At 42.7% G+C, this 27977-nt stretch overlaps 2 protein-coding genes and 1 non-coding gene across 5 annotated transcripts in view; 2 read left to right on the top strand and 1 right to left on the bottom strand.

Moving 5' to 3' along the window:
• Positions 1–17: 17 nt before the first annotated feature.
• On the top strand, positions 18–10279 carry LOC134226144 (SPRY domain-containing protein 7). The gene is made up of 2 exons (XM_062706724.1): positions 18–271; positions 9115–10279. The coding sequence occupies exons 1-2, from the start codon at positions 169–171 to the stop codon at positions 9684–9686; spliced, it is 675 nt and encodes a 224-aa protein (XP_062562708.1). The 5' UTR covers positions 18–168; the 3' UTR covers positions 9687–10279.
• Positions 10280–14851: 4572 nt separating this feature from the next.
• The window catches only part of LOC134226879 (heparan-sulfate 6-O-sulfotransferase 2), an 89342-nt gene continuing 76216 nt past the window's right edge, over positions 14852–27977 (bottom strand). For all 3 annotated transcript variants that reach the window (XM_062707953.1, XM_062707951.1, XM_062707952.1), the window contains exons 5-6: positions 20310–20709; positions 14852–15614 (exon numbers count right to left, since the gene is read on the bottom strand). In XM_062707953.1, the coding sequence (XP_062563937.1) occupies positions 15476–15614; positions 20310–20709 (539 nt within the window). In that variant the 3' untranslated portion in view covers positions 14852–15475. The remainder of the gene's footprint in view (positions 15615–20309; positions 20710–27977) is intronic.
• On the top strand, positions 20809–20944 carry LOC134228210 (U4 spliceosomal RNA). Its single transcript, XR_009983877.1, has one exon. It is a non-coding gene; the product is annotated as a U4 spliceosomal RNA (small nuclear RNA).

Raw genomic sequence — 27977 nt, 5'->3', positions numbered from 1 at the left:
AAACGCTTGTCACAAACACAACTTGACAGTTGTTGTAAACAGATCGGTTGACTCAAAAGCAAAGAAAATATTACTGCTAATCAGTATGATAATTTGTTTTATATTTTAGCAACCGCGTAAGTTTGGATAGAATATTACCGATTAAGGGATTCACCACCGCTCGGAACAATGTTTTGCTGTTTGAAGAACTGCTTGAACGGAGTTCTTCCGCCCCAGACGGTGCAGATCCGACGGGAGCATGATCCGATTCAACTCGATACGTCACATATGGGTGAGTATGCTAAGCTGCATTTTAGATAAGAAACTGAAGAGCATCTGCACTGATTTGTGTAAGTAGGTATGTGGGCCATTTGGATCGCTGTTGAAACAATCTTTATGGTGCTTGGTGGCTTTAACGTGTGGTTTACGTTTTAAATAATTGATCAAACAACTGCACATATGAAGATGTATTCAGTATACTTTAACTTGGGTTTTTAATCAGTTTTAACAGCGATCTTCGACTAGACCATATTATTGCTTCAGCCAAGATTCAGTTAGTGTTATCGCAACTAATATATACCTACCGTGCAAAATATAATTTCTTACGCCTAAAGAGCTTTGTATAATAAATCATGGTCAAACACCTAAAGTAGCACAGGTTCAGTATCCTGTGTTCTTTGTTTCAAAACTACACGATTGATGAAGATATTGGAATTTTGTTTTTATTAAACCAAGATCGTTTAGACCAACATAAATACAATGTTAAAACCGGAAACATTTTCGTCACAGATTTGTCACAGCACACAATAGAATAGGGGCTTTGAAAAAAACTAGAATACTTGACAAAATAAGCACCAGAAACATTTAGCATTAAGATAAAAAGTGACGAAAATGTGAATAAATCGACCGAAACGTCCGGACAGTCTGGCAATTTTATTGTTTTGTCTTTACTAACCGAAAAATGGCGATCAATCCAATGTTAACAACTCTCAGTCAAAATTTAATCAGGATATGTTTGACTTTGGAAAAATAACATATTTAATCAAATCATAGAGAACATCCGGACCGGACCAGAAATCGAACCCAGCCACCTTCAGCATGGTCTTGCTTTGTATCCGCGTATCTTACCTAACCGTTAAAGAAGGACCCCCACAATTTATTTATCTTCCATGAATTGAATTTTTATTCAAATCATCGTGTTGTATAGCAGCAGCTATGTTATGCGGTACGTGCGCTCGTGACCAAACATTTTGTGGTGAAGATGTTTTGCAAGTTTCGATTGTGCGATATTGATTGCTGTCTATTGTGCTCCTAAAATTAAATAAAAACAGAAAGTTTATTAATTATCCACAAAGAGCAATTGAACAAGGTGGGCACACGCGAACGATAAACCGTGATATTGAGGTAGACCTTGAAACACGTCTAGTTTGGATCTTGTACTATCATAAACTGATTTGTATTCTGATCGAGTGAAGCTCATAGCATTAATTTATCATTTTATCTTTCATACTGATTGGCTCTCTTCCGAGATTTACTTCTCTTCAGCACTTGCATTTTCATTTATTTAGTTAACATCTAAACAGATAACACTGAATCAACAATTTGACGCCACAATGCACGGTTCGAGGCCGCATCTCTCCATCCTCGGATACGCCCCACGCTCGCCAAGTCGTTCTGCACCTGGTCTGCCCATCTCGCTCGCTGCGCTCCACGCCGTCTCGTACCTGCCGGATCGGAAGCGAACACCATCTTTGCAGGGTTGCTGTCCGGCATTCTTGCAACATGTCCTGCCCATCGTACCCTTCCGGCTTTAGCTACCTTCTGGATACTGGGTTCGCCGTAGAGTTGGGCGAGCTCATGGTTCATTCTTCGCCGCCACACACCGTCTTCTTGCACACCGCCAAAGATGGTCCTAAGCACCCGTCTCTCGAATACTCCGAGTGCTTGCAAGTCCTCCTCGAGCATTGTCCATGTTTCATGTCCGTAGAGGACTACCGGTCTTATTAACGTCTTGTACATGACACATTTGGTGCGGTGGCGAATCTTTTCGACCGCAGTTTCTTCTGGAGCCCGTAGTAGGCCCGACTTCCACAGATGATGCGCCTTCGTATTTCACGACTAACGTTGTTGTCAGCCGTTAGCAAGGATCCGAGGTAGACGAATTCCTCGACCACCTCGAAGGTATCCCCGTCTATCGTAACACTGCTTCCCAGGCGGGCCCTGTCGCGCTCGGTTCCGCCCACAAGCATGTACTTTGTCTTTGACGCATTCACCACCAGTCCAACTTTTGTTGCTTCACGTTTCAGGCGGGTGTACAGTTCTGCCACCTTTGCAAATGTTCGGCCGACAATGTCCATGTCATCCGCGAAGCAAATAAATTGACTGGATCTGTTGAAAATCGTACCCCGGCTGTTACACCCGGCTCTCCGCATGACACCTTCTAGCGCAATGTTGAACAACAGGCACGAAAGTCCATCACCTTGTCTTAGTCCCCGGCGCGATTCGAACGAACTGGAGTGTTCGCCCGAAATCTTCACACAGTTTTGCACACCATCCACCGTTGCTTTGATCAGTCTGGTAAGCTTCCCAGGGAAGCTGTTCTCGTCCATAATTTTCCATAGCTCTACGCGGTCTATACTGTCGTATGCCGCCTTGAAATCAACGAACAGATGGTGCGTTGGGACCTGGTATTCACGGCATTTTTGAAGGATTTGCCGTACAGTAAAGATCTGGTCCGTTGTCGAGCGGCCGTCAACGAAGCCGGCTTGATAACTTCCCACGAACTCGTTCACTAATGGTGACAGACGACGGAAGATGATCTGGGATATCACTTTGTAGGCGGCATTAAGGATGGTGATCGCTCGAAAGTTCTCACACTCCAGTTTGTCGCCTTTCTTGTAGATGGGGCATATAACCCCTTCCTTCCACTCCTCCGGTAGCTGTTCGGTTTCCCAGATTCTGACTATCAGTTTGTGCAGGCAAGTGGCCAGCTTTTCCGGGCCCATCTTGATGAGCTCAGCTCCGATACCATCCTTACCAGCTGCTTTATTGGTCTTTAGCTGTTGAATGGCATCCTTAACTTCTCTCAAGGTGGGGGCTGGTTGGCCTTCATCGTCCGCTGAACTGACGTAGTCATCTCCTCCGCTGCCTTGACTTTCACTGCCTGTACTCTCAGCGCCATTCAGATGTTCCTCGTAGTGCTGCTTCCACCTTTCGATCACCACACGTTCGTCCGTCAAGATGCTCCCATCCTTATCCCGGCACATTTCGGCTCGCGGCACGAAGCCTTTGCGGGATGCGTTGAGCTTCTGATAGAACTTGCGTGTATCTTGAGAACGGCACAGCTGTTCCATCTCCTCGCACTCCGCTTCTTCCAGGCGGCATTTCTTCTCCTGAAAAAGGCGGGTCTGCTGTCTCCGCTTCCGTCTATAACGTTCCACGTTCTGCCGGGTACCTTGCTGCAGCGCGACCGCCCGCGCTGCGTCCTTCTCCTCCAGAATCTGTCTGCACTCTTCGTCGAACCAATCGTTCCGTCGACTTCGACCCATATACCCGACGTTGTTCTCCGCTGCGTCGTTAATGGCTGCTTTGACTGTACTCCAGCAGTCTTCAAGAGGGGCCCTATCGAGCTCACCCTCTTCCGGCAACGCTGCCTCGAGATGCTGCGCGTATGCAGTGGCGACATCAGGTTGCTTCAGTCGCTCTAGGTCGTACCGCGGCGGTCGTCGGTACCGAACATTGTTGATGACGGATAGTTTTGGGCGCAGTTTAACCATCACCAGATAGTGGTCAGAGTCGATGTTAGCGCCACGATATGTCCTGACGTCGATAATGTCGGAGAAGTGCCGTCCATCAATCAGAACGTGGTCGATTTGTGATTCTGTCTGCAGTGGTGATCTCCAGGTGTACCGATACGGGAGGCTGTGTTGGAAGTAGGTGCTACGAATGGCCATATTCTTGGAGGCGGCGAAATCAATTAGTCGTAGGCCGTTTTCGTTCGTCAGCCGGTGAGCGCTGAACTTTCCAATAGTCGGTCTAAACTCCTCCTCTTGGCCAACCTGAGCGTTCAAATCTCCTATGATGATTTTGACGTCGTGTCTTGGGCAGCTGTCGTACTCACGTTCCAGCTGCGCGTAGAATGCGTCCTTATCATCATCAGTGCTTCCGGAGTGTGGGCTATGGACGTTGATTATGCTGAAGTTGAAGAACCGGCCTTTGATCCTCAACCTGCACATTCTTTCATTGATCGGCCACCACCCGATCACGCGCCTTTGCATATCGCCCATCACTATGAAAGCTGTTCCCAGCTCGTGTGTGTTGCCGCAGCTCTGGTAGATGGTATGATTACCTCTAAACGTTCGCACCATTGATCCCTTCCAACAAACCTCCTGCAGCGCTACGATGCCGAATCCACGGTCCTTGAGCACATCGGCGAGTATGCGTGTGCTCCCGATGAAATTGAGAGATTTGCAGTTCCACGAACCGAGTTTCCAATCGCTAGTCCCTTTTCGTCGCAGTGGTCTTCGCCGATGGTTCCGGTCCGTACTCTCTTGTTGATTGTTCGTTGCGTATGATGTTTTAAAGGCTGGCTTGCAGGGCCTGACACCAAACGCCCTAAATTTCCGGAGGAGCATTCCTCCTTATTTCCGGTGGACCATGGTGCACAGTTTCACTTAGAGTCCCTCGCTGGCACTCGGACGATGATCAGCCGCCCTGATCAGCCGATCCTGACATGGAGAACAGACGCTCAATAAGATTTGCACCTCCGGAGAGGAGCAAACCCCCCTTCCCTGTCAGCATACGACCATAGTTCCCACCGGGGTTGGTTACCCGATCTTCCCTAAGGTTGCTCGTATCCCGGCCAGCACCGCGGGGAGGTAGGGATAGGAGTTGCTGGGTAAGAGGCTAAGGACCGCGAGATGGGGTCTATTTTATTCCTTCAGGTACGCGAAGTACCAATGGTACGCTTTACCCAGCATTTGCCGTGCCAAGCACTTGCATACAACAGTTTAATATGATGTGAAATGACTAGATCGGAGATGATAAGTTTGTGCACTTACTATAAAGCATTGCGTAGGATATGAATGATGCAAAATCCGTTGTTGATTATACCCTAAGCGCGTTTGCCAATCACCTGACACCTGATTGTTGAGCTTCTATTATAATAATTCACTCAAACAAGGGAGTAACCAGGATTTCGAGCAGGGAGGGGCCAACTTTTAAAAATCTTCTTTTGATATACTACTCTCCTCTACCATGCCTCGAGATGTCGATAGCGATAGGAACCAACCGTTATGCCCTCCTACCTCGGCATGTGCAGTCCATACTCACTCCTACGGGCTCACTCTTCTGTCCAGCCCCAAGGTGGCGACTGCGGTTGCCACCCGCTGCGACACTCTTAACATGTGCAAACCTTCCATTCACTTCCCGCGCTCAGTCTGTTTTCGCTCTAACTAACCAATCACAAGTTAGTCATGTTTGTCAACTGGCTAGATTCCTTGCAAGCTGCAGGCAATCTGAGTTGTTGCAGTCGAAACTGCGTTCCAATTCTCCGCCGCTTGCCACATCCTCTGGATAAGGGTATTCAGGGTTGTGTCCCGACCGCCAGCGTTGGTGAAAACTCAAAATCTCAAAACTCATGGATGATTCAAATCAAGCGTGAGTTGAAACGCACCCAACTCAGCACCTAAAAACTCATGGATGAGTTGAATCATCCATTTGAATCATCGTAGGTTTTCTTTTGTTCTCCTTCGTTAAAAACAGTGAATTGACGTTTGTCGCATAAAATATTAGACACTCTTTTATGTATAAGCAATAAATTGCCCCCAAATTGATTTCAAATGCGTTTTCAAACCAAAATGATTTTTTGGTAAATGAGTGAAATGATTCGTTTTAGCATGAAAAATTGAAGTGTGCATATTCCTGTGTGCATAATCGCAGGCGATTTCGTTCGCACAGGAGCGCTCGTTGATTGAGATTTATGAGTGATTTTACCAACACTCGACCGCAAACGTCTAGCATAGCACTTCTTTCGTCGAAACGAGGATATGCGAACATTATAATGTACATATACATATAGAGTACATATATGTACTCTGTACCGTCTACGTCTACTGACACACATCTTGGGACTGTTGGGCATCATCCTTGATAATGCAGCAACTTTAGTCAAAACCCAAAGGTCAGCTACGACCTCAAGGAGCTTCAAACTCCGCTTTGATGGGATCGCGACTTCAACCACGCGAATCACTGCATGCTGAACATCCCAAGCAACCAGAAGTTCAGATTTTACTTAAATTTACTCTTAACCGAACTAATTAGTTCACTATGGTTCACATCAAGTTCCAAGCATCCTTAACGGAACTTTAAAGTTCACTTTTGCGCTCCCATCATACGAAAAATTACTTAAAATGAGAGCTGATTAAGCCAAAATAGCCCTTCTTATCCGAACTTCTGGTTGCTTGGGATACTTGAGGTTGTTGACGATAACCCCCTCCATCTTATGTTGAGCGAGTTCCAGGCCTCTAATGGAACGTACACACGGTCAAGCAGTTTGACCAACATTGACTCCACCTCTCGTTTATTCAAACATCCATAAAGTTTTACCAACAGCGGCAAGAACAATCAATTTATTCGACCAACAATATCACACACGAACGACCGAAGCGCCAACTTGAGCACCATCCATCGAAAAATATATGAGGGTTTGTGCAACTTCACTACAAATGCTCAAACATGTTCGGCGAACCTTGACTCCACCCCCGGCAACTCAAACCAAAATCAAACCGTTTTAATTTTTTCCAACCGAGCCGCCAACTGTCAAATGGTTGTTCGAACAACTTCACAAACGTTCGAACAAAGCAGCAACCGAAGCGTTTTCTGGGGGGCGGAGTCAATGTTCGTCGAACTGCTTGACTGGTGTGTACGTTGCATAACGCTCATCCAATCCGCCACCGTGCTGATCGCGTATACTGCGGTTAGTTCTACTTCGGGAACTGACTCCCCGTAGACGTCCAAGGTTACGTCATCAGCGAAGCCGACGATCTTAACGCCAGGGGGGAACTTTAGTTTCAGGACCCCGTCGTACATATGCATATGGTTCCATTAAACCGGGCCCAGTATTAGACCTTGCGGAACTCCTGCGGTAATAGGAACGCTTCTGACCGGCATCGGTCTCGTATAATAGTACACGGTTCTGGAAATAGCGTTCCGAAATCTGGTACAGGCCCACCGGTAGGCTTAGCCGGTGTAAGGAGAGCGCGATGGCATCCCAGCTTGCGCTATTGAATGCGTTCTTCACATCAAGTGTCACTCACGCACAGTATCGAATACCTCGTCTTTTCTGTTGGATCGCTATCTCGGCGATCTTTACCACCGAGTTAATAGCGTCCAACGTGAACTTACCCTTACGAAAACCAAACTGATTGCTGGACAAGCCGTCCCATAGTGACGGACCCCCATACATATGCCGGATAAAACCTAATATGTTGCTCGAATTTTTCACCATAGAGTAATTTTGGAACGCTAAATTCATTTTACGGTTAGAATTTTTATCTAACATATACTATGCTACTCGAGTACTTCTGGAGGCGCAAGCTTTAAGGTCTGAAGCATTAACAGCGACCTCATTCTAACATTAAAACAGTCAATTTCCAGCTTTGGAGCAGCTAGGATCAAATCACCACACTAACCACCGGAAAGTAGACAAAAAATAGGTTTTAATGCATGATACCAGATCGTTCTGAATCTTTCCCGAAAAAAGTTTAGTCATATTTTCATTTTCCATACATTACTTTACAGCATTGACTTCAACAAGCCACCAAAAATTAAATTGACAAGCTACAATCATCAAATTTTGGAATCAGTTCATTTAATATATGTGAGAAATTAAAAGGATACGAGCTTTATGAAACGAACGAAATTTTGTTTGAGGTTTTGTCCGGGTTTCCGCCATTGTGTGTCCGTACCCTCTGTGTACGGGATCAGCCTGTTGAGGATGATCCCCTCTAGCAACTTGCCCGTCGTGTCTAGACAAATTGGTCTATTCGCGGCCTCCTGGGCTTCGGCAACAACACCAATTTCTGCCTTTTCCACCATACCAGTTATGTGGGAAGATGTCCGTCATCACGCCTGTACACCCGTTTGAATCTACTCAGAGATGGGTACAATACAACGAGCACATACCAAATATTTTTCGATGAAAGTGTTTAATTGCGAGTGCCTTTCGCCATAAATATTCCAGAAGCAGAAAGTTAACTCCTATTCTGCTACTCTATGCGCGCTCAAAGCTAGTACCCGAGCAGCACACTTGTCACATATCAGTCACTGAGACTCATATGCGACCAAATCCACTCACATTGGAGTTGCTGCAACCTACTCAATCGGAACTTTGCTTCTTGGGTAATGAAGACGTAGTCTAGTTTGAAGTTATTGCGAGTAAGAATTTAAATATCAGCTTTCATCGAATCATTTTGCTGCCCAGAAAGGCTTCTATGGATAAGAATTACCTAAATTTCTTAAGACAGAAGATTTCAAAAACTTTGGTTAATGCAAGAGTAATGTATGAAAAGTGGTGAAGCACGACGTATGTGTTCGGTTGAAACCAAATGGAAGCATGTTGACTCAATACTCAACAGTCCTTTCTGAAGTATTGTTAAATTGATTGCCAAATGGGGGTATAACACTGCAAGGGAACAAAGGGAGTTGGTGTAAGTAGGTCGGGCATGACTAACCCAACCTTACACTTCAAGAATGCTTTTTCTCGATCCAGGAGCTTGATCTCCATTACAAAAATATAGGATTTCGATTTAAGAGAGAGGTTGCGGGTTTTATCAAGCCAAACAGTCCATTGGATTATTGGATTCCTAATGCTCGGTTCTTTAAGTAAATATATACACCCAATTTTTTTTTACACGGCTGGTATTCTTCAATTTCCCGGGTATCCTGATTTTTCACAGCTTTCTAAATACCACCTGAATTTTCTTTGATTTTTTGTGAATTTTTTCATGGGGTTAACTCATAGTTTCATCAACGCTAAAGGTCGTAATCAACTAAAACCCACCCGTGTAAAAAAAACCGGGTGTAATTTATTCTGTCATACTTATATTCGTTTCTTATTTAATTGTTTCGTTCTAGGGCATGAGGTGGTAGTGATTAAAGGAGGCCAAAGAGCATGTGGATCCGGCGGCGTTATAGCCAATACTCCTCTACTGCAGTCCAAGTCCTACTTTGAAGTGAAACTACAACAAGGTGGTCAGTGGTCCGTGGGGCTTGCCACTCAACAAGCAGACCTAAACGAATCGAAGGGAGGCTTCGACAAAGACACATGGTGTCTCACCTCGGAAAATGTCGTATATCATAACGCTAAGCCCCTGCATAAACTAGAACCGAACGTGGACATTAAGAATTCTATTGTAGCTAACACTGAAGCGCTAACAAAGCTCGACACAACCATGACTTCTGCGCTGGTGAACAATACTGGCATTCCCCAGGAGGGGGACACCATCGGAGTTGCGTATGATCACGTTGAACTTAATTTCTATTTAAATGGTACAAACCTAAATGTTCCGGTGCTGAACGTCCGCGGAACGGTTTTCCCCTGCCTCTTCGTGGACGATGGTGCGATCCTCGATATTGTGTTGGATAAGTTCAGCTTTAGCCCACCGCCAGGGTTCGAACGAATTCTCATCGAGCAGTCGCTGCTCTGATGTGTGACTATTTTATCTAAATGAGTGCCTCTAACAAAAGGCTCATCTTTTAGGTCCAACTTAACAATAACTATATTATAGATAGCACTCTTTAATCGTTATATTTATTGTAATGTCAACTCTTTCGCAAGTTTCGCAACATGATTTTTAATTTCGCATTTATCAATTTAATTTAATAAAAGATAAACCTTCTTAGCTCCTAGACACTAGAAACCTCTAGAAACATATTTTTTATGTGTTAATTTCTACAAGTATCATTTTCAAAGAGTATCTTCCAAATGAACATTATCCATTCCATTTTTACCAATTGATTGAAGACAATCTTGTCCCATTCACTAACGAAAGGTTACACATTTTCAAGCACTTAGAGCCCCAACATAATAATAGAAAAATATATATTTTGCTATCGCGGAATATTAACAATTTATTAAAAATAAATATTTGTCCACTGGAATGTTATTTTATTTTATGAAGCGCCATAGAAGTAAAAATCTGCTCTACATATGATAATAAGCATCAAAGTCTTTCGATATCATTTGCAGATCAAAATCGTTAACTTTGTACTGATTGTGAATAAAACTATTTATATTGGACTTCGTTGTTGTAACAAAATCCGAAATATTCCATTGATGCCTACTTTCTTCTTCTTCAATGGGTTTATTTTTTTCATAATCTTTATTAACGTGATTTTTCAATAAAGAGAAGTTCATCACTTTTCAATGGGTTTACATTTAAACTGGAACTTGGCCTGTTTTTCAACTTGGTGTTCTATTTCCACAGTTATTAATTGAAAGCGTTTACATTCCCGCCAATTGCATGAGTATGTATGCTCAAAAATAGTGTTAACCTATTACTTGCGTATTCATTCGTTGGGCGCCGTGGAAATCTGCAACAAGTCGAGGAGAACACGGTACATCTGCCGAGCGTCCGTCGGGACATGCAGCATCGTATGGTCAGCCGACAAGAGTGCTAGGATGAGCCGTTGTTGACGATGAGGAGAAAGCACCAGCCGTATGCCCAGAAAGGGCAGCCTATGGTGCGGTATGCGAACGCCAACGGTGCGCCGGCTAATAATGATCGCTCTGCAGCTGAGCGTTGAAACTGGAGACACTTTGCTCGATAATAAAACATTTGTCCGTCATCGACACTGTTGGCAAACGTTGGCGGTCCGCGCTAAAGAAGCGATCTCGGCGGGGTTCGTGACTTACTTACTTATGGATCCTGTACACCTCCGGTGGTGCAAAGGGCCGACTTGAAAGATCTCCATCCTGAGCGTTGCCCGGCTATCGCTTTAACCTGTTGCCAGGCTAGATTTCGGTCGACTTCTTTTATTTCTTTATTGAGGCTTCGCCACTATGAGCCTCTGGGTCTGCCTCTGCTGCGATGTTCCGCTGGGTTCCAGTCTAATGCTTGTTTACAGATTTCGTTTCCGCCCCTACGTAGAGTGTGGCCGACCCAGCCCCACTTCCGATCCCGAATTTCTGTTGCTATCGGCCTCTGGTGACTACGACGATGGAGCTCGTTGTTTGAGATCCAGTTGTGAGGCCACCAGGCCCGCATTATATACCGCGGGTATCAGGTATCAGAACGTCGGCTCAGGAGGAACGTTCCCCTCAATTTGGGAGATTTGTGCCATCGCCTTCACTGGCCTTTCTCATCATTTACCTGACGGAAAAGGAAGTGAAAAAGGAAAAGGAAGAGGAAGTGAAGTTGGAAAGGAGAATGGAACAGGTTTCTGGAGAAGGAGGATACAATCAATAATACATACATACGATGCATTTCCAACGCAATGAAACGCGAAGCATAAAATATACTGGATAAGTCACACAATGCAAATGCATATGATATACCATTTATAGGAAAGCCAATTATGTAGACTCACACGCATTAAGCTAGGGACTAAAGAGAGGTGTCACAAAAACACTGAGGACGTAGCAATGGACGAACGTCAAAGACGAAACACAGAGTGCACTGTGAAAAACGCATAATGCGAATCCATATAGGTGACAATTTGATGAAAACTAAGTAAAACACATATTCATAACCCCACTCTTATTTAACCTCACGTTGAGATTGAATAAGTGTAGCCGATTATCTCGGAGAAGCAAAAAGTCAACTACGCCATAGCTCCGGTTAGCGCAGCGAGGGTTAAATACTGTGAAAGGGGCCCTGGTGCTTCACAGGCTCCGTTTGCGGTTAGGTTCTTATTAGACCCCCGTAACCATTCATTCGTAGGCACGGTAAGCATAAAGCCGCATCACACCGAGAATTAGGGGTCACCTGTATGGTGGACTTTTACCACTAGAACAAACAATCCGCAATGTTATTCTCAGCCAGATAACCAGCTGCCGACACCACACGGCTATCTAGGCTGTTCGTGGAGAGAAGTTGACATTGACTTTACGTCAACTCTCAATGTGGCCGAACCAGCCAACCAACCGTTACCTGAGCTCCAGAACGTTTTGGAGTACCTTGAGCATCTCGAATTAAAGAAAATAGAGCTTGCATGATGCGTATATGCTTATTGAACCGAATTGGATGTACACCGACGATGAAGATATTGCCAAAGCCTTGATTGATCCGGTAGGTACCGGGGGCTGCACTCGAGAACGTTTTGGAGTACCTTGAGCATCTCGCATTCCTGAAAATTAATCACAGGCATAACGTTCAGGATGGTTCAACTCTACTGAGTATTCAGAACTATCAAACAATGTGTTTATAAATTTAAAAATGTCAGATTAATTTGCATGCTCTCAAAAGCGAAATCTTCCCAAAGTTTCGGATATCTAGGTCTTCAGGGTATAGTCAAACTTGACACCCGATATTTTTCCTGCAAGGTGAACATTCTGGTGAACAGTTCTGCTGAAGAAAGTGGGGACCTATCTCTCTTCTATGATTTTACACAGCCAATCTTAAATGCTGGGCATATATGACCCATCCGTCCTGGAAAGGGTTAAGGAATTCCTTGAATGGCCACGAACATATTCTGTGAACGCATTCTAATCTTGATATCACTAAGAGCATCTAGAGGGCCTTACCTCCAAGGAATTCCAAGAACATATAAAGTGAACATATTCTAATCATAGTAACCCTAAGAGTATGTACCATATATGAAACAGGCTGACTGATCTTCGGTTGCGGTGTAGACCCAAATGTCCTAACTTTAGGGAGTTTCTTAGATGGTCCAGAACATAATCTGTAAACGCATTTTAATCTAGGTACTAACGCTTTTTTTATTTTATCACTAAGAGCATGTAGCATATTTGAAACGGACTGGCTGACCTTTGGTTACGCGTGAACCCAAAGGCCTTAACTCCAGGGATTTCTTGGATGGCCGATAACATACACTGTGAACGCATTCTAACATTTGCATTACTAGAGCAAGTCGAATGAAAAGAAAACCTTTGGAATAACCTACCGCAACATTGCAGTTTGCCAAAAACACTACGCCTCAAAATACATCAGATCTTACATGGAACAATATACTCAAATATATCTGCTCACTAGCGCCGCCTTTTGGAAGAAGTACTCAGTTGGTTATATGATCCCATTTCCGATAGAAGCAAAGAGGGATAAGAAGTGCTAAACGCATTGTGATCATGTCATTGTCTCGGATATTCCTGATGCAAGTTAGTTAGTTAGTTCCCATAACCAACTAATAACGATGGAATATCAGTCAATTCCCCGTATCCATCGAATATGTTTTGGCAACATTTCACACCGTTTCTCTCTACCCAACTATGTGTATCAGAATTGAACAACAGTCGGTTGCGTTTGAATCACAAACAGAGTGGATAGAGTGGGGTAAGAGTGCGCGTGGGGTAAATACGTTTTCGACTTTTTGAAGTTTAAAAAAAGGTAAACTAGAAGCACTACATCATAAATAATTTTCTGGTCATTTTACTAAAAACAAGTGTGTTTCCGCAACTAGTATTACATTACCATATAAACGTTCAATCAGGTAAATATTATACCATTTCGATAACCTATTGTATAGAGTACTTTATTGTGCAGAACACTAATCCGGTTGGTTTTCCAAGAGGTCAAAACCATTGAGGCCGGAACAAACATGAATTCTTTCTTTTATCATACAGTAATATCTTGATTGTATCGCCCCTGGTGAATTTTGGGGTGATAAAATAGGAAATTGTTTTTAATAAGGGTCCGTACACTAATTACGTTAGCATTTTTTCTGGGTTTTTTAATCACCCCTCCCCCCATGTAAGATTTTTCCCACACAAATATTTTTTTTTATTTATATGGAGCGTGAGAAAATGACAGAATCCTCCTTCCCCCCATAAGTGCTTACCTAACAAACAAACACGAACAATGGTCAGAATCATTTTTTTTCTTTCTAGTCATCAAAGTATTTCAATAGTAGGTAATACATTTTACGGAATTACACTAGTGTTAATGCACAACTAGGTGTCATTCTATTCCCACAGTTTTACGCCTAAACATAGTCCGTAAACATAATTTCTTCTAAATGATCATTTCATTTGATCAAAAGAAACATCTATAAATAACGCAACGTTTAACTCTTTGTTTTTTCGTATGAAAGTTCACATTTCTAGACCCCCTCCCCTCTTCCAGAGTTACGAAATCTTTAAACATTCTATAATATACTTTCAATAAACATCAATTAAATGTTCTTAATTATTATTCATTTTAATATATACTTAAAAAATCCATGATTGGAAAATTGCGTACTCTTACCCCACCCGATGCGCACTCTCACCCCACCGGTGTGGTAAGAGTGCGGTTTTTAGGTGTCTTGCAATAATAAGGGATCGACTAAATCGTTTGAAATTTGTTCAATATTTTTCCTGCTGGGTAACATATAGGAAGAGTATACGAATCATCGTCGAAATTGGTTTAATATGTAGAAGCATGCTTCATAAGGACCATATGTTCTATTGATTACTAATTGCTTAACCTTTTCTCTACTGAACTAGAGATTTTGTCCAACGAAAACAGCGGTTTGCCTCAGTGTTCCACGTACATCTATGGACCGAGCTGAATGGAGACGTCTTTTTATTTACTGCACAGGCCACTCCAGCTGAATAAATAATTTTAATACAAACCCGACCGCGCAATGATATGCAACCACGAACAATATAAATTAATCAGGTAAAACATTTCTTTCGAAAAAAAGTACAAAGATCTTTTATTTTCATACACTTTTTTCGTTTTGGTGTATTTATGTTTATTCTTATTGTTTAAGACTACTGTGAAACAATTGTTCTGTTTGTGTGTCATTAGATAAAATATTCACATTCTGCGCCAGTACTAAAATGCTAAAATCAGTATGCAAACAACTCTCGGAGCTCTATGACTATTCAGCATCACTGGTTGCTGCCGTTTATCTTCCGGTTCCTCTGTGGGGGGCTATCACGCAGCGTTTGCATTGTAATCTGTTGCTTGGTGAGTTTGGATTGTCGTCCCCGGTGATCCTGCGGTCGCCGCCGTCTGTGAAGCTTCCGTTCAATCGGACTAGTGGAAGCGAGATATAGTTTGGTGTTGTGGTGGCTGCTGTTGGGGTCGTGGTAAAAGGGTAATGAGATTGCGCCCCCGGATGCCGGCAGGCGACTTTCGGCGGGTATATCGATGACGCGGGGCGAAGTGATCTTATTAATAGTGAACGACAATGGAGACGGCGATGATGGCGAGACGGCGGGTCGTCCCGTGGGACGACGAAATGGCAACGATTTCGGAATCATCATTATGTTGTAGTTGTACGAAGGATTGTGCGGGACTGTCGCGTCGGAGCGAGTCCTGACCCCTGTGTATCAGTGGTGTTCACTGCTGGGCGCCTCGTCAATGTTGCTGTCCCAGTTGAACTCGGTAACGCCGTTCTTTATGCCTAGGTTACCTAAATGCGCGAATCTTACATTAAAATCATTATCTTTGGCTTTAAGTCTTTCGAATCTGAAAGGAAATGGAGAAAAAAAAATATTAGCCAAACAACATTGACATAAGGTTACTATTAATTGCATATTATTCGGCAACTCAGCTGTACGAAAATCTTTTTTTTTTTGTTAAATATCTTGGCTGTGCAGCACATGTTTCGAAATAGACAAATTGATATGAAATTTAAGAAAGAGAATCCACGTGTCTTGAAAGGACTCGAATCCTCAACCTCCTACCACTTAAAGGTTACATTTGCGGAAAAGCCATCAGAATCCGAGTACCAACCTATCGCTGTTAGCTCTTTTTTGCAAATTGAATATCTTTCAGATGATTGATATGCCCAATCGTCACATGTGCTTAACTGTTGTATATCCCTAGTCAAGCAAGCCCACATTTTTTATAAGCGAGAACTTCACACACTATGCCCCCAGCAATGGGCTTGGCGCATTTGTATAGAGTATGAATCACACTTGTGATTTTGGATAGTAATAGCTATTCGTTCGGTCTCAAATCCAAAATATTAGCTCAGGTACCTTATTTTATTTCGAAGAAGACTTGTCCATGGTTAACATACGCCTAAATGGTGTTTTAATCTAAAACAGTTGATTAGTTCATTTTATTACCTCTTCCCCTACATAGAGGAATTGCTCCATTGTCATTGGCGTAAATAAGGGGGGCCGGGGGGGGGGGGTGGCCCTTTCCAGACCTACTTGTGCCCCCCCCCCCCAGAAAATTTTGAAAAGTAATTCCAACTTAGTCAGTTTTTATTTCATTTACATATTTCCTACATATTTCTTAATTTTGATTATGAATTCTATAAACATATTTTTGTTGCGTTATCACATCTATGACCATTAGTTCAGCAAAGCATCGAAATATTTAAGTTGGATTCGGGAACATTTTCTCGATTTTTAAGCTAAAATCAATGCCGCTGCTAATTCAGTTGCTAGCTTAAAATAATAAATTTGTTCTGCATTTGTTTGACTTGTATCCTGGTCGCAGAAACATAAAAACATAATTGTATTAAGATATAAATATTTCTGTTCTATTAAACTACCATCCGCTTCAAAAAAGACTGAAGCAACCGGTCAATGAAATTTCGAACGACCATTCTTTCGAAAATCTTCGAGTTAATCGCAAGGTATGCCGCAAAACAGTTGATCAAATTCCTATGAAGCTTTTTGCTCTTGCTGTATAATTCTGGTACAGAAAGATATGAAATTATATAACTTAAGAATCTTTGTTACAATGACAGAAAAATCAACAACGCATTCCATCGAAACTATTAGGACAAAACTTGCAACCTTCACACTCACAACAGAGATTGCATTAAAGAAATATTTTTATAATCCTCAAAAGATCTTGTTCCATTTAATTTTTTGGCGATTTCATAAGGATCATCGGAAAACTCTTTTGTGCCTGCTTTAGTTAGAATTTGTTTTTTAGGATAAAAAAAATATAAAAAATTATTTAAATTTAGAAACCAGTTCGTATCAGAAAACATTTCTTTTGCAGCACAATTCAGATCGATTTGGTTGCTTCTCAAGTCTCTTTGATTTTTGCAGAGAAATCTCTCACCTATTCAGAAAACCATAATAAAGCCTCTTCCTGACGTCAGTAACTACAAAAACCCTATGTTATTCTGGAATTTGATTTATGACTCATGGAATTTATGACTCATAAAAAACCCTATCATCATGTTAGCCTCATGATATACGAATGCAAAAATGGTAACTTTGGCTTAGAAACCTCGCAGTTAATAACTGTGGAAGTGTTTAATGAACACTAAGCTGTGAGGCGGCTCTGTCCCAGTGTGGGGATGTAATGCCAATAAGAAGAAGAAGAAGAAAAAACATTTTAGGATTCCAAATTTGTGTTCATCGGTACTTAACTATTTCAGCACATAGCATACATTTTGGAATTGCATGAATACTTGAATATTGATTATGACAAAATTTCGTGGAATTTATTCCACATCTAAAGAGTTTCAAAAATTTCAAGTTTCAAAAAAATCGAGATCTTTATGCATTAAGTAATCATGGAAATGCTTGAAAACTTTTAGAAATATACTCATATCGAATTTCATTTATAGATAACTCGAAGAAGATTCTTGAATCTTAGATTACACACTTATTCACATTTAGTAACATGGAGAAGACAAGTTGACACAGACACAGCGTTTTGAAGCAATCACAGCATCATTGGAAATCAATTGTATTATTCGCGATTTTTTTTATGTTAGTTCTAGGACGAATGAGCGATAAACTTAGTCAAACAATTTCTATTGAAATCCATGCGCGCAGTGCTCTTTGAAAATCGCCTTTGAAAATTCTCGCTTAACTTTTCAAAAGGACCTAAGTAACATTTTTTCATGAATTAATTTGAATAGCGCAATCCACAGAACAACATGAAAGCTTTTGATTGCAGTACTCAAGTTAATTCATGAAAAAAATGTTACTTAGGTCCTTTTGAAAAGTTAAGCGAGAATTACATCCCACCAGCTGGTGCTATGGCCCCCCCTAGACCGAGACTCTAGTTACGCCTATGTCCATTGTCCATCTTACAATAACGAATTCATCTCATTTCATCTCGATACAAAGGAATAAAGCAAGGGAATCAAACCCGCCATCTCTCAGTTGGCTATGTCGTGTCTTTACCTACTAAGCTATCAGAGGTCGCATAAACACGAGAATATTTTGAGCTCAACGCATATACATATGTACTATGGTTCTTGTTGCGAATATTTCGTTTGTATTGTCCTAATCCGTTTAACGTTTAGTTACTAGTAATTGATCATCTGGTGAATGCACAGTAGCCAGTGACTAACCAGAATCAAGTACATTATAAGATTCGAAGGCTAAGAAACTTGTGTTCATCGGTACTTAACTATTTCAGCACATAGCATACATTTTGGAATTGCATGAATACTTGAATATTGATTATGACAAAATTTCGTGGAATTTATTCCACATCTAAAGAGTTTCAAAAATTTCAAGTTTCAAAAAAATCGAGATCTTTATGCATTAAGTAATCATGGAAATGCTTAAAAACTTTTAGAAATATACTCATATCGAATTTCATTTATAGATAACTCGAAGAAGATTCTTGAATCTTAGATTACACACTTATTCACATTTAGTAACATGGAGAAGACAAGTTGACACAGACACAGCGTTTTGAAGCAATCACAGCATCATTGGAAATCAATTGTATTATTCGCGATTTTTTTATGTTAGTTCTAGGACGAATGAGCGATAAACTTAGTTAAACAATTTCTATTGAAATCCATGCGCGCAGTGCTCTAAATCGCCTTTGAAAATTCTCGCTTAACTTTTCAAAAGGACCTAAGTAACATTTTTTCATGAATTAATTTGAATAGCGCAATCCACAAAACAACATGAAAGCTTTTGATTGCAGTACTCAAGTTAATTCATGAAAAAAATGTTACTTAGGTCCTTTTGAAAAGTTAAGCGAGAATTACATCCCACCAGCTGGTGCCATGGCCCCCCCCTAGACCGAGACTCTAGTTACGCCTATGTCCATTGTCCATCTTACAATAACGAATTCATCTCATTTCATCTCGATACAAAGGAATAAAGCAAGGGAATCAAACCCGCCATCTCTCAGTTGGCTATGTCGTGTCTTTACCTACTAAGCTATCAGAGGTCGCATAAACACGAGAATATTTTGAGCTCAACGCATATACATATGTACTATGGTTCTTGTTGCGAATATTTCGTTTGTATTGTCCTAATCCGTTTAACGTTTAGTTACTAGTAATTGATCATCTGGTGAATGCACAGTAGCCAGTGACTAACCAGAATCAAGTACATTATAAGATTCGAAGGCTAAGAAACTTGTGTTAAGTAGTTTCTCAAAATGCAGTATTAGAGTAATAAGTAGCACATGATTTAGCATTTCTCTCATATTGAGATTAACGTTTGTATTGCAAAACAATAACAAATCCTATTTTACACAACTTTATGGATATCATATATATCTCGCGCTTAGTTTCATAGGGGCGTAACTGTAAAGATCGATTTCTCTTCGTCGATGTTTTCTTTTTATTATTGTACCGAATTGCGCTAGTTTGTCGATGATTTAATGGTTTGGTGTGATAAAAGATGATTGTATCTTGCACCAGAATCAATAATTACGGGTGTAGCTTTTGAAAGTTGAGTTATTAACAAAATATAAAATCGATTAAGAGAATTCGATCAATACAGTTACGCCCCAATGAAACTCAGCGCGAGATAATCTATTTTGTGTAAAAATAGTGAAGCTATTGAAAACAAATTGATTTACAATCAAAAACTGTTTTTCGTTTACCACTAATTGTCTCCTACCAGTCGGTCACTGTGCGATGACAAGCTATGGTCCGAAGGCAAAGTTGTATAACATTTAGTTACAAATCGCTTGCGTGCCAGTTTAACATTAGGCTAGTTTTTGTTTTACTTCATTTTCGCTCCTCCCTACAATTTCAATTAATGGCACTTTTCCCATCAGATAACGGGAAGAGTGCAGAAAGCATGGACTACAAACGGCTACGATCATAGTTCCGATATGGTGCCCAGCGTAAAGCAGAAGAGAAGTTTGCAGTGCATCAGCTCAAGGCAGCACCGCGTTAGTCAATCTAATGTGGGAAAATCGTCGTGTCTGGGAATGGGAGCGAGGCTTGCCGAAAGGACGTCCAAACTAGATAAATTGCCTTACCTTTGGAACATTAATTTCTTCGCGAATGCATACAGCTCGATGTCGAGTGCATTTAGCTTATCAATTTTGGCCCGTTGCTCGACCGTCAGACTGCTCATGGTGGTCGTCGAGACGGTGTTGTTGTGCTGCTCGAACGGTATCGCGAACCGTAGATTGAACGTTTCCTCGAAGATGTATTGGGAGATTTTTTGGTGCTCGGTTAGACCGAAGTAGGACATGGCGGCAAGGTTGCGCTTGGCACTGGCCAGCATGATGCGGTCGCGCTCCACCGATGGCATGTAGGTTTTGTTGTAGCAGCCCACCAGGGCCAGGTCGGCCAGCATGCGGGTTTGCCGGTTGGCTGCAAGATTGCTCTGACAGCCGGCGAATTCATCCAGCGGCACACCGTTCCAGTTTTCACCTGTTGGATGGAAAAGATACCAGGGAATGTAATGAGACAATTGAATACACTTTCATAACAGGTTGTGAAAATTGTTATTGGTATAAAATAATAAATATTAGCTTTGCGCAGTGGCGATATCGTAACCAATGAGGTTCAACCGAGGTGCGATTATTGCTAGTTGAAAAAAAATAAATAAATATTTAACATGAGGCTAGTTTATGTAAGGCGTAAAAATAACACAAACGTTAGACGCGTTAAAATATGTATTAATTTGGAAAGTTGGCCTTAAATAAGCTACAACCTTTTAAAAAGGTCTTGAAGGCTGTTCAATATTGCTAAATGTTAAGGATTTGTTAAGAATGGAAAGCTTATCAAAAGTTTATTTTATAATTTTATACAATTTTGAAAGTTCTAAATAGGATTGGAGACCGTATTTTTTCGTCGCGATCGTAATTAAAAATTGTGAATATTCATTCTGAGGAAACCTAAGGAATAATCAGAAGGATTAGGATGCGGCCACCAGGACGTCTCAAAGAATTCTGAACAATAATATCGGCCAACCCATCAGCAACTGATCCTCAATCTCTTAAGAGGTCTGAGTGTGTAGATAAAACATTGCTTCATTCCCAGTATAAAGTCCTAGCCATGTGCGTTTAGTGGATAGAATGTCGGGATCGTCAGTTTCAGTAACAATGGAAGAGCACTATGGCACCATGGAAGAGCAGATGGCCACTTGCCTGCACAAACTGATAGTCAGAATCTGGGAAACCGAACAGCTACCGGAGGAGTGGAAGGAAGGGGTTATATGCCCCATCTACAAGAAAGGCGACAAACTGGAGTGTGAGAACTTTCGAGCGATCACCATTCTTAATGCCGCCTACAAAGTGATATCCCAGATCATCTTCCGTCATCTGTCACCATTAGTGAACGAGTTCGTGGGAAGTTATCAAGCCGGCTTCGTTAACGGCCGCTCGACAACGGACCAGATCTTTACTGTACGGCAAATCCTTCAAAAATGCCGTGAATACCAGGTCCCAACGCACCATCTGTTCGTTGATTTCAAGGCGGCATACGACAGTATAGACCGCGTAGAGCTGTGGAAAATTATGGACGAGAACAGCTTCCCTGAGAAGCTTACCAGACTGATCAAAGCAACGGTGGATGGTGTGCAAAACTGTGGGAAGATTTCGGGCGAACACTCCTGTTCGTACGAATCGCGCCGGGGACTAAGACAAGGTGATGGACTTTCGTGCCTGTTGTTCAACATTGCGCTAGAAGGTGTCATGCGGAGAGCCGGGTGTAGCAGCCGGGGTACGATTTTCAACAGATCCAGTCAATTTATTTGCTTCGCGGATGACATGGACATTGTCGGCAGAACATTTGCAAAGGTGGCAGAACTGTACACCCGCCTGAAACGTGAGCAACAAAAGTTGGACTGGTGGTGAATGCGTCAAAGACAAAGTACATGCTTGTGGGCGGAACCGAGCGCGACAGGGCCCGCCTGGGAAGCAGTGTTACGATAGACGGGGATACCTTCGAGGTGGTCGAAAAATTCGTCTACCTCGGATCCTTGCTAACGGCTGACAACAACGTTAGTCGTGAAATACGAAGGCGCATCATCTGTGGAAGTCGGGCCTACTACGGGCTCCAGAAGAAACTGCGGTCGAAAAAGATTCGCCACCGCACCAAATGTGTCATGTACAAGACGCTTATAAGACCGGTTGTCCTCTACGGACATGAAACATGGACAATGCTCGAGGAGGACTTGCAAGCACTCGGAGTATTCGAGAGATGGGTGCTTAGGACCATCTTTGGCGGTGTGCAAGAAGACACGGTGTGTGGCGGCAAAGCATGAACCATGAGCTCGCCCAACTCTACGGCGAACCCAGTATCCAGAAGGTAGCTAAAGCCGGAAGGGTACGATGGGCAGGACATGTTGCAAGAATGCCGGACAGCAACCCTGCAAAGATGGTGTTCGCTTCCGATCCGGCAGGTACGAGACGGCGTGGAGCGCAGCGAGCGAGATGGGCAGACCAGGTGCAAAACGACTTGGCGATCGTGGGGCGTATTCGAGGATGGAGAGATGCGGCCTCGAACCGTGTATTGTGGCGTCAAATTGTTGATTCAGTGTTATCTGTTTAGATGTAAACTAAATAAATGAAATGAATGAATGAAGAGCACCAAAAGCAAACGACAGTATCATCAACAGTGGTGCCGACACCGCATCAATTTGACGAATTGATGGATGATGATGAAGGAGAACTGGTTAGTGAGGACTCTCAGCCGTTTAAGTCATCGAAGATCAAACTGTTGCCGATCTACATAATGGGATCATCGATTAACGATGTGTGCAAGCTCTTGGAAAACTGTGGCATTCAACAGAACGAAGTTTTCTTATTGAAAACAAAACACAACAAAATCTCGGTATAATTTTTAACGAAGTCGAAAGAAGTATTTGACAAAACCGTAATTGCGCTGAAAAGCAATCTACATTGGAAGATGAACAGGCTCAAGTCAACATTCTTCTAATCGACATTAAAGTACTGTCAACAACAAAACCAAGCACACTTAGCAATCCAAGATCTACGGAAAACAAAAGCATTGTTCAACGTGATTGTTTCTTGGAGATTTTTCGAGAAACGTGTAAATGATGTTGCCCAGATTGGTAAGCATATTGATTAACATGAATGGAATGCTCGCTAAACAGTCATTACGAATGTGATGATCGATAATACGTACTAAGCATTTCAGAAGAAATGATGTTAGATTGACTCTTTGCTTCTTCATATTTTGGGATAAACACTACCGTGACATCCCAACAAACAATTTCAGCTAAATAAGATAGTTTTTAGCTGAATAATACATAGTACAGTTTGTCATGATTTGCGACATATGCACAGACTGCGTTAAAGTAAATGGCAGGCCCTTGCATTAGGGGGCTGCGAAATGGAGAGTTGACGTCTGGTCGACCTACACAGCTCTGGTCCTCACAAGGTCTAATCTCACGCTTCCACGGGTTTTCCGATGACAATCGACCGCCAGCTAAGGGTTTTGTACTTAGCTGGTAGTGCAGCCTGGGCACTGTTGTCCTTCTGACGTCAGCTAGAGTGAGGGGGTGCCACCAAGGGAACCATCGTCCCTAAACCCTAATCCCAAGGCGTTAAGCGACCCGTGCCGAGGGGATGCATGGCCAGGGGGGTGAAATAATAAGCTAGGCCTTCAACGGAGCCTGGGGGGTACCTGGGCTCCCTCAACAGTAATTGTCCCTTACCGCGTCATGCTGGGCTCTGGCGTGGTGGACCTCTTTTCCCGAGCAACTCGTGGGACCAAAATGGAAAAACAAGTCAATTCTTCAATTAGTGGTAGTAGTGTAGGCGACAACCCCTTTGCAAAAGGTGGGTTGTTCAGGTCTCCGCCTAGGAGGTCAGAGGCAATAGTCGGCAGCTCGGTGCGCAGCGCCAGCGTGGGTCACTAACCTTCTCCACGGCTACGCCGGTAGTAGTTATGGACGGCCCATGGCTTGTGAGGGCGTTGAACCGCAAACGCGGCTTTCGGCATTCGAGGTGGCGACGGAACAGCTGGACGCCATCATCGACTTTGCGTCTTCGAAGCATAATATCAGTAAGGACCTCAAGGGGAGCTTGCTGAAACTTCGAAAGTCGATGTTGGACGCCAAGCTGGAGAGGGCGGTCGGGACGACCAAGTGCAAACCCGTGAAATCCGTGGAGTCGACGTCTACCCAGACTGAGGTCCAAGGATTCGCGAACTCGGGCAAGGTCAAACCGAGGGCGTGCCAGCGAAGATGGCGATGCCAAAGTCTAATGAGGTAATGAGGCTGGGAAGCTGAACCGCAGCCGTTCGGCTACGGAAGGTTCGGCAGGGACGCAGGTAGCATTGGTTCGGCAATCTGCAGCGGACGCCTTCAAGGTAGTCAAGTTAGGGAGCGTCAAGGTGAGATGGTCGGTGTGCCCTGTGGGTATATACGAGCAACCCGAAGTTTGCTTCAAGTGCCTGGAACCGGGGCACAAGCATAGGGACTGCAAAGGACTGACAGAAGCAAGCTCTGCCGATGCTGTGGATTAAAGGGACATAAGGCACAATGCTGCACGAACCCTCCCAATTGTTTGATTTGTTCCAGCAAAGCTTCGAATAGCAAGCACCCCATGGGGGGTTCGAAGTGCCCGGCGTTTAAGCGTGCTGCAAAATCATAATGCAGGTAAGATGGATGCATAGGTTGATACCGGAGATAGGTACGTGGGTCAAGAGACTCCATGGGGAAATCACTTTCTACCTGACCCAGGTCCTTACAGGCCATGGTTGCTTCAGACAGTATCTTCACCGGTTCGGACACTCGGCCTCGCCCTCGAAGAATGGCTAGTTCAGGCGCAAATAGGAGGTGGTCCAAGGGTTCGGAGTTGGCTTCATGGGTCATACCGGTGCCCTGTGGTTGAACTCGATCCTTTTGTCGAACAAGTGGCCACGCGAAGAACAACATGGTACCGTCGCTTTCGCGGCGTCGGTCAACCGGGCGGGTTCCGAGCCCGAGGACGGAAAGGGGTCCTCGTCAAGACTGGGGCAGGCATAGGCACCGCGTCGGCAAGTCCCTCTGTGTGTTGGCGAACAGACCCTATCGCAGAGAGGTCAATTTGGGGTGCACGCGGCATCATCATTCTTGATACCAGTCGTGCAGAGGGAAGCAGGCGCGTAAGGCCACCTGGAAAGCCGGCAATGCGCTGGCACGATACCATGCTGTTCTTCTATAAAAGCGAATCAAGCGAGCAAGGATACGCAGCTAACCTCGAGGGTGCCAATTGACCAATCAAATCACCGCAAACCAAGTTCATATCGATAAAGCGTTTTCATATGATACGATAACACCTTTGATCTGCTCTGAAGCAAGCAAAGCATAATTGTAAAAATTGATTTTGCTTAGTTTTTGACGTCCTTTGTACCAGTTGTCGCACTAGTGGTCCCAATTTGGCCAATCCCATAAGAAAACAATGGGATTTGCCAAATAAGGAACCAAAATTAAGAATAGTGCCATAAATGGTGCATGCGTCCCTATTAAGGATTAATCAATTTTGAGGATTATAACAAATTTTATTGTAGTTTTCACAGCTGTTGTAAAGAGCAGGAAGTAAAACCTTTCGCAAGATATATAAAGTCCACCCACATGCCTTTTACTTATTTAAAAAAACTATCAATTCTATACTTTCGCCTCTAATGCTATCATGAACATGTACGTCCAAGTTTGGAAGATGATATTAGCATTTCCACACTGTTCAAACGAATCATGTACATTTACATCAAATATCATGCACATAATTGGAGCATGATAAACGATAGAAATTTACAATTTATTTTATCTTTGCATCCCTTATCATCTTAAATTTATGTGTTGTTTTAAATTTACATGTTCTATTTTATGCTATATAAATAAAAAAACGGTTAACATGAGAATCGAACTAAGGTCCGCAGAGTGATAGCCCGTTCCGATACCAGTCTACCGTCTTCACTTCTTGAAACCAATGTTGTCCAACGAGTAACAGGTTCTGAGTTATGGTGAATCAATCATACCGTATCGAACCCGTCGTGATCGAGTTCTAGTTAGGTAATGTAAATTTACATGCTCTGAGTAAGCGCATGCGCATCGTCAAGAGGAAATATCTGACTGGATGAAGTGCAAGAATTTGAAGTTTTTCCATCGATTTAAGAAAACGCCTGATGAAGTACACCGATGAAATGCAGCATCATGGATGCTGCTTTGTAGTAGTAATGAAAAAACCTCACTTTAGTATGACGGTGGTTGCATGAACCAAGGTTTCCCGCTGCATTTGCAGCTGCCTTGATGGAATTGAATGTTTTGTTTACATTCTACCGTGATCGTCGCAAGCATGGCCATCTTTAGTTTCGGTTCACATAATATCATGTAAACTTAATGGTTTATAAATAAATTTTCAGGGTGAATAAAGTATTGTTTTCAAAATAATGTAGGAATAATGGAAAGGTGATGTATTTATACGGTTTAATTCATGCTCTGTTTATGTGCATGATTTTCAACGCATAATTACATTGAGGAAACGATTACATGATCTGTATCTACATTAGTTTCATTGATTACATTACCAGTAAAAGTCAAATTTTTTTGGTGTGCATATCATTGTAAATCGTTTAACTTCACGTAGAAATAACACACACGAAATCATTAATTTAGTGTACTACCTTTGGTGGGGGCATCCATCAATTCAGCTGTTATTGGTCGACGGTACAGCAGCAGTGCCTTTCTCTGCTTTGTTCTCTCCGAGGCAGCCAAGTTGGTTGCGACGAGACGGACGCAATGAGAAAACAGAACTGTGCAATAAAAATCCTATTCGACTAAATGCTGATGTCATATTAGAAATTTGCAGACAGTACTCGTCGATAGCAAATCCTTCCGCACGCGATGGCATATGAGCAAGTCAAACCACCTTCCTTTTGCCAGTGGAGATATATCAGCTTCCACACTGATATTCTTCCCTCCCCTTCATACGGGAGCTTGGCAGAAGGAAGGTCGTGTGATATGTGCCATCACAAATATTGCCCTCCGCTCGCTTTCAAATTGACTTCTATAAAAACATTCTTCATGCCTGCCGTATCCTAACGGAACTATCAATTCTATACTTTCGCCTCTAATGCTATCATGAACATGTACGTCCAAGTTTGGAAGATGATATTAGCATTTCCATATCATTAAAAAAATAGTTGTTCTTATGTATGGCGACAATTGGTACACTCACCCTACATTAAATCTATTTTTACACTCCCCCATCGAGGAATGAAATGCTGTATTGACTTTTCCAAGCCCAGCATCGCCAATACTATTGTCACTGTGTAGGATGGATAACATAAAAGTGGGTGGTAATCTAGTTGCAGCAAAAAGATCACTAACACTTGCAGAGGAATGCAGTGGAATGGCGCACACTTCTATTCATTTGGAGAGCTCAATACTTCGACAACCTCAGTCACCCTACAAAAAAATCGGCCAAAGACGGGTGTTGAATCTGAACCCTCCACACTTAGCGCATCTTGACTGACGCGCTAACCATCTGGACTATATACCAGATGAAGAAAGAAGCGACCAAAGGCTATCATAATCCACGTTTCAGGCTATGTGGATGTGAGAAATAAATTCTCGGGTACTTATTCAAAAGGTCGTATGTGATTTTGTGAACAAAGATTCAAACGTGGATTTGTCCAATCTGATGGCACACTGACGCAAATCAACAACACCAACAGGTAGCCGAAGC

The sequence above is a fragment of the Armigeres subalbatus genome, chromosome 3, assembly GCF_024139115.2.
Source record: "Armigeres subalbatus isolate Guangzhou_Male chromosome 3, GZ_Asu_2, whole genome shotgun sequence".
NCBI lineage: Eukaryota > Metazoa > Arthropoda > Insecta > Diptera > Culicidae > Armigeres > Armigeres subalbatus.
Note: the sequence above shows the minus strand (reverse complement) of the source record. Positions and strands in the feature narration are given on the sequence as shown.

Coding starts and splice junctions, on each gene's coding strand:
- LOC134226144 (XM_062706724.1), top strand. CDS start 169: ATGTTTTGCTGTTTGAAGAACTGCTTGAACGGAGTTCTTCCGCCCCAG. Junction 272..9,114: donor ACTCGATACGTCACATATGG/GTGAGTATGCTA, acceptor GTTTCGTTCTAG/GGCATGAGGTGGTAGTGATT.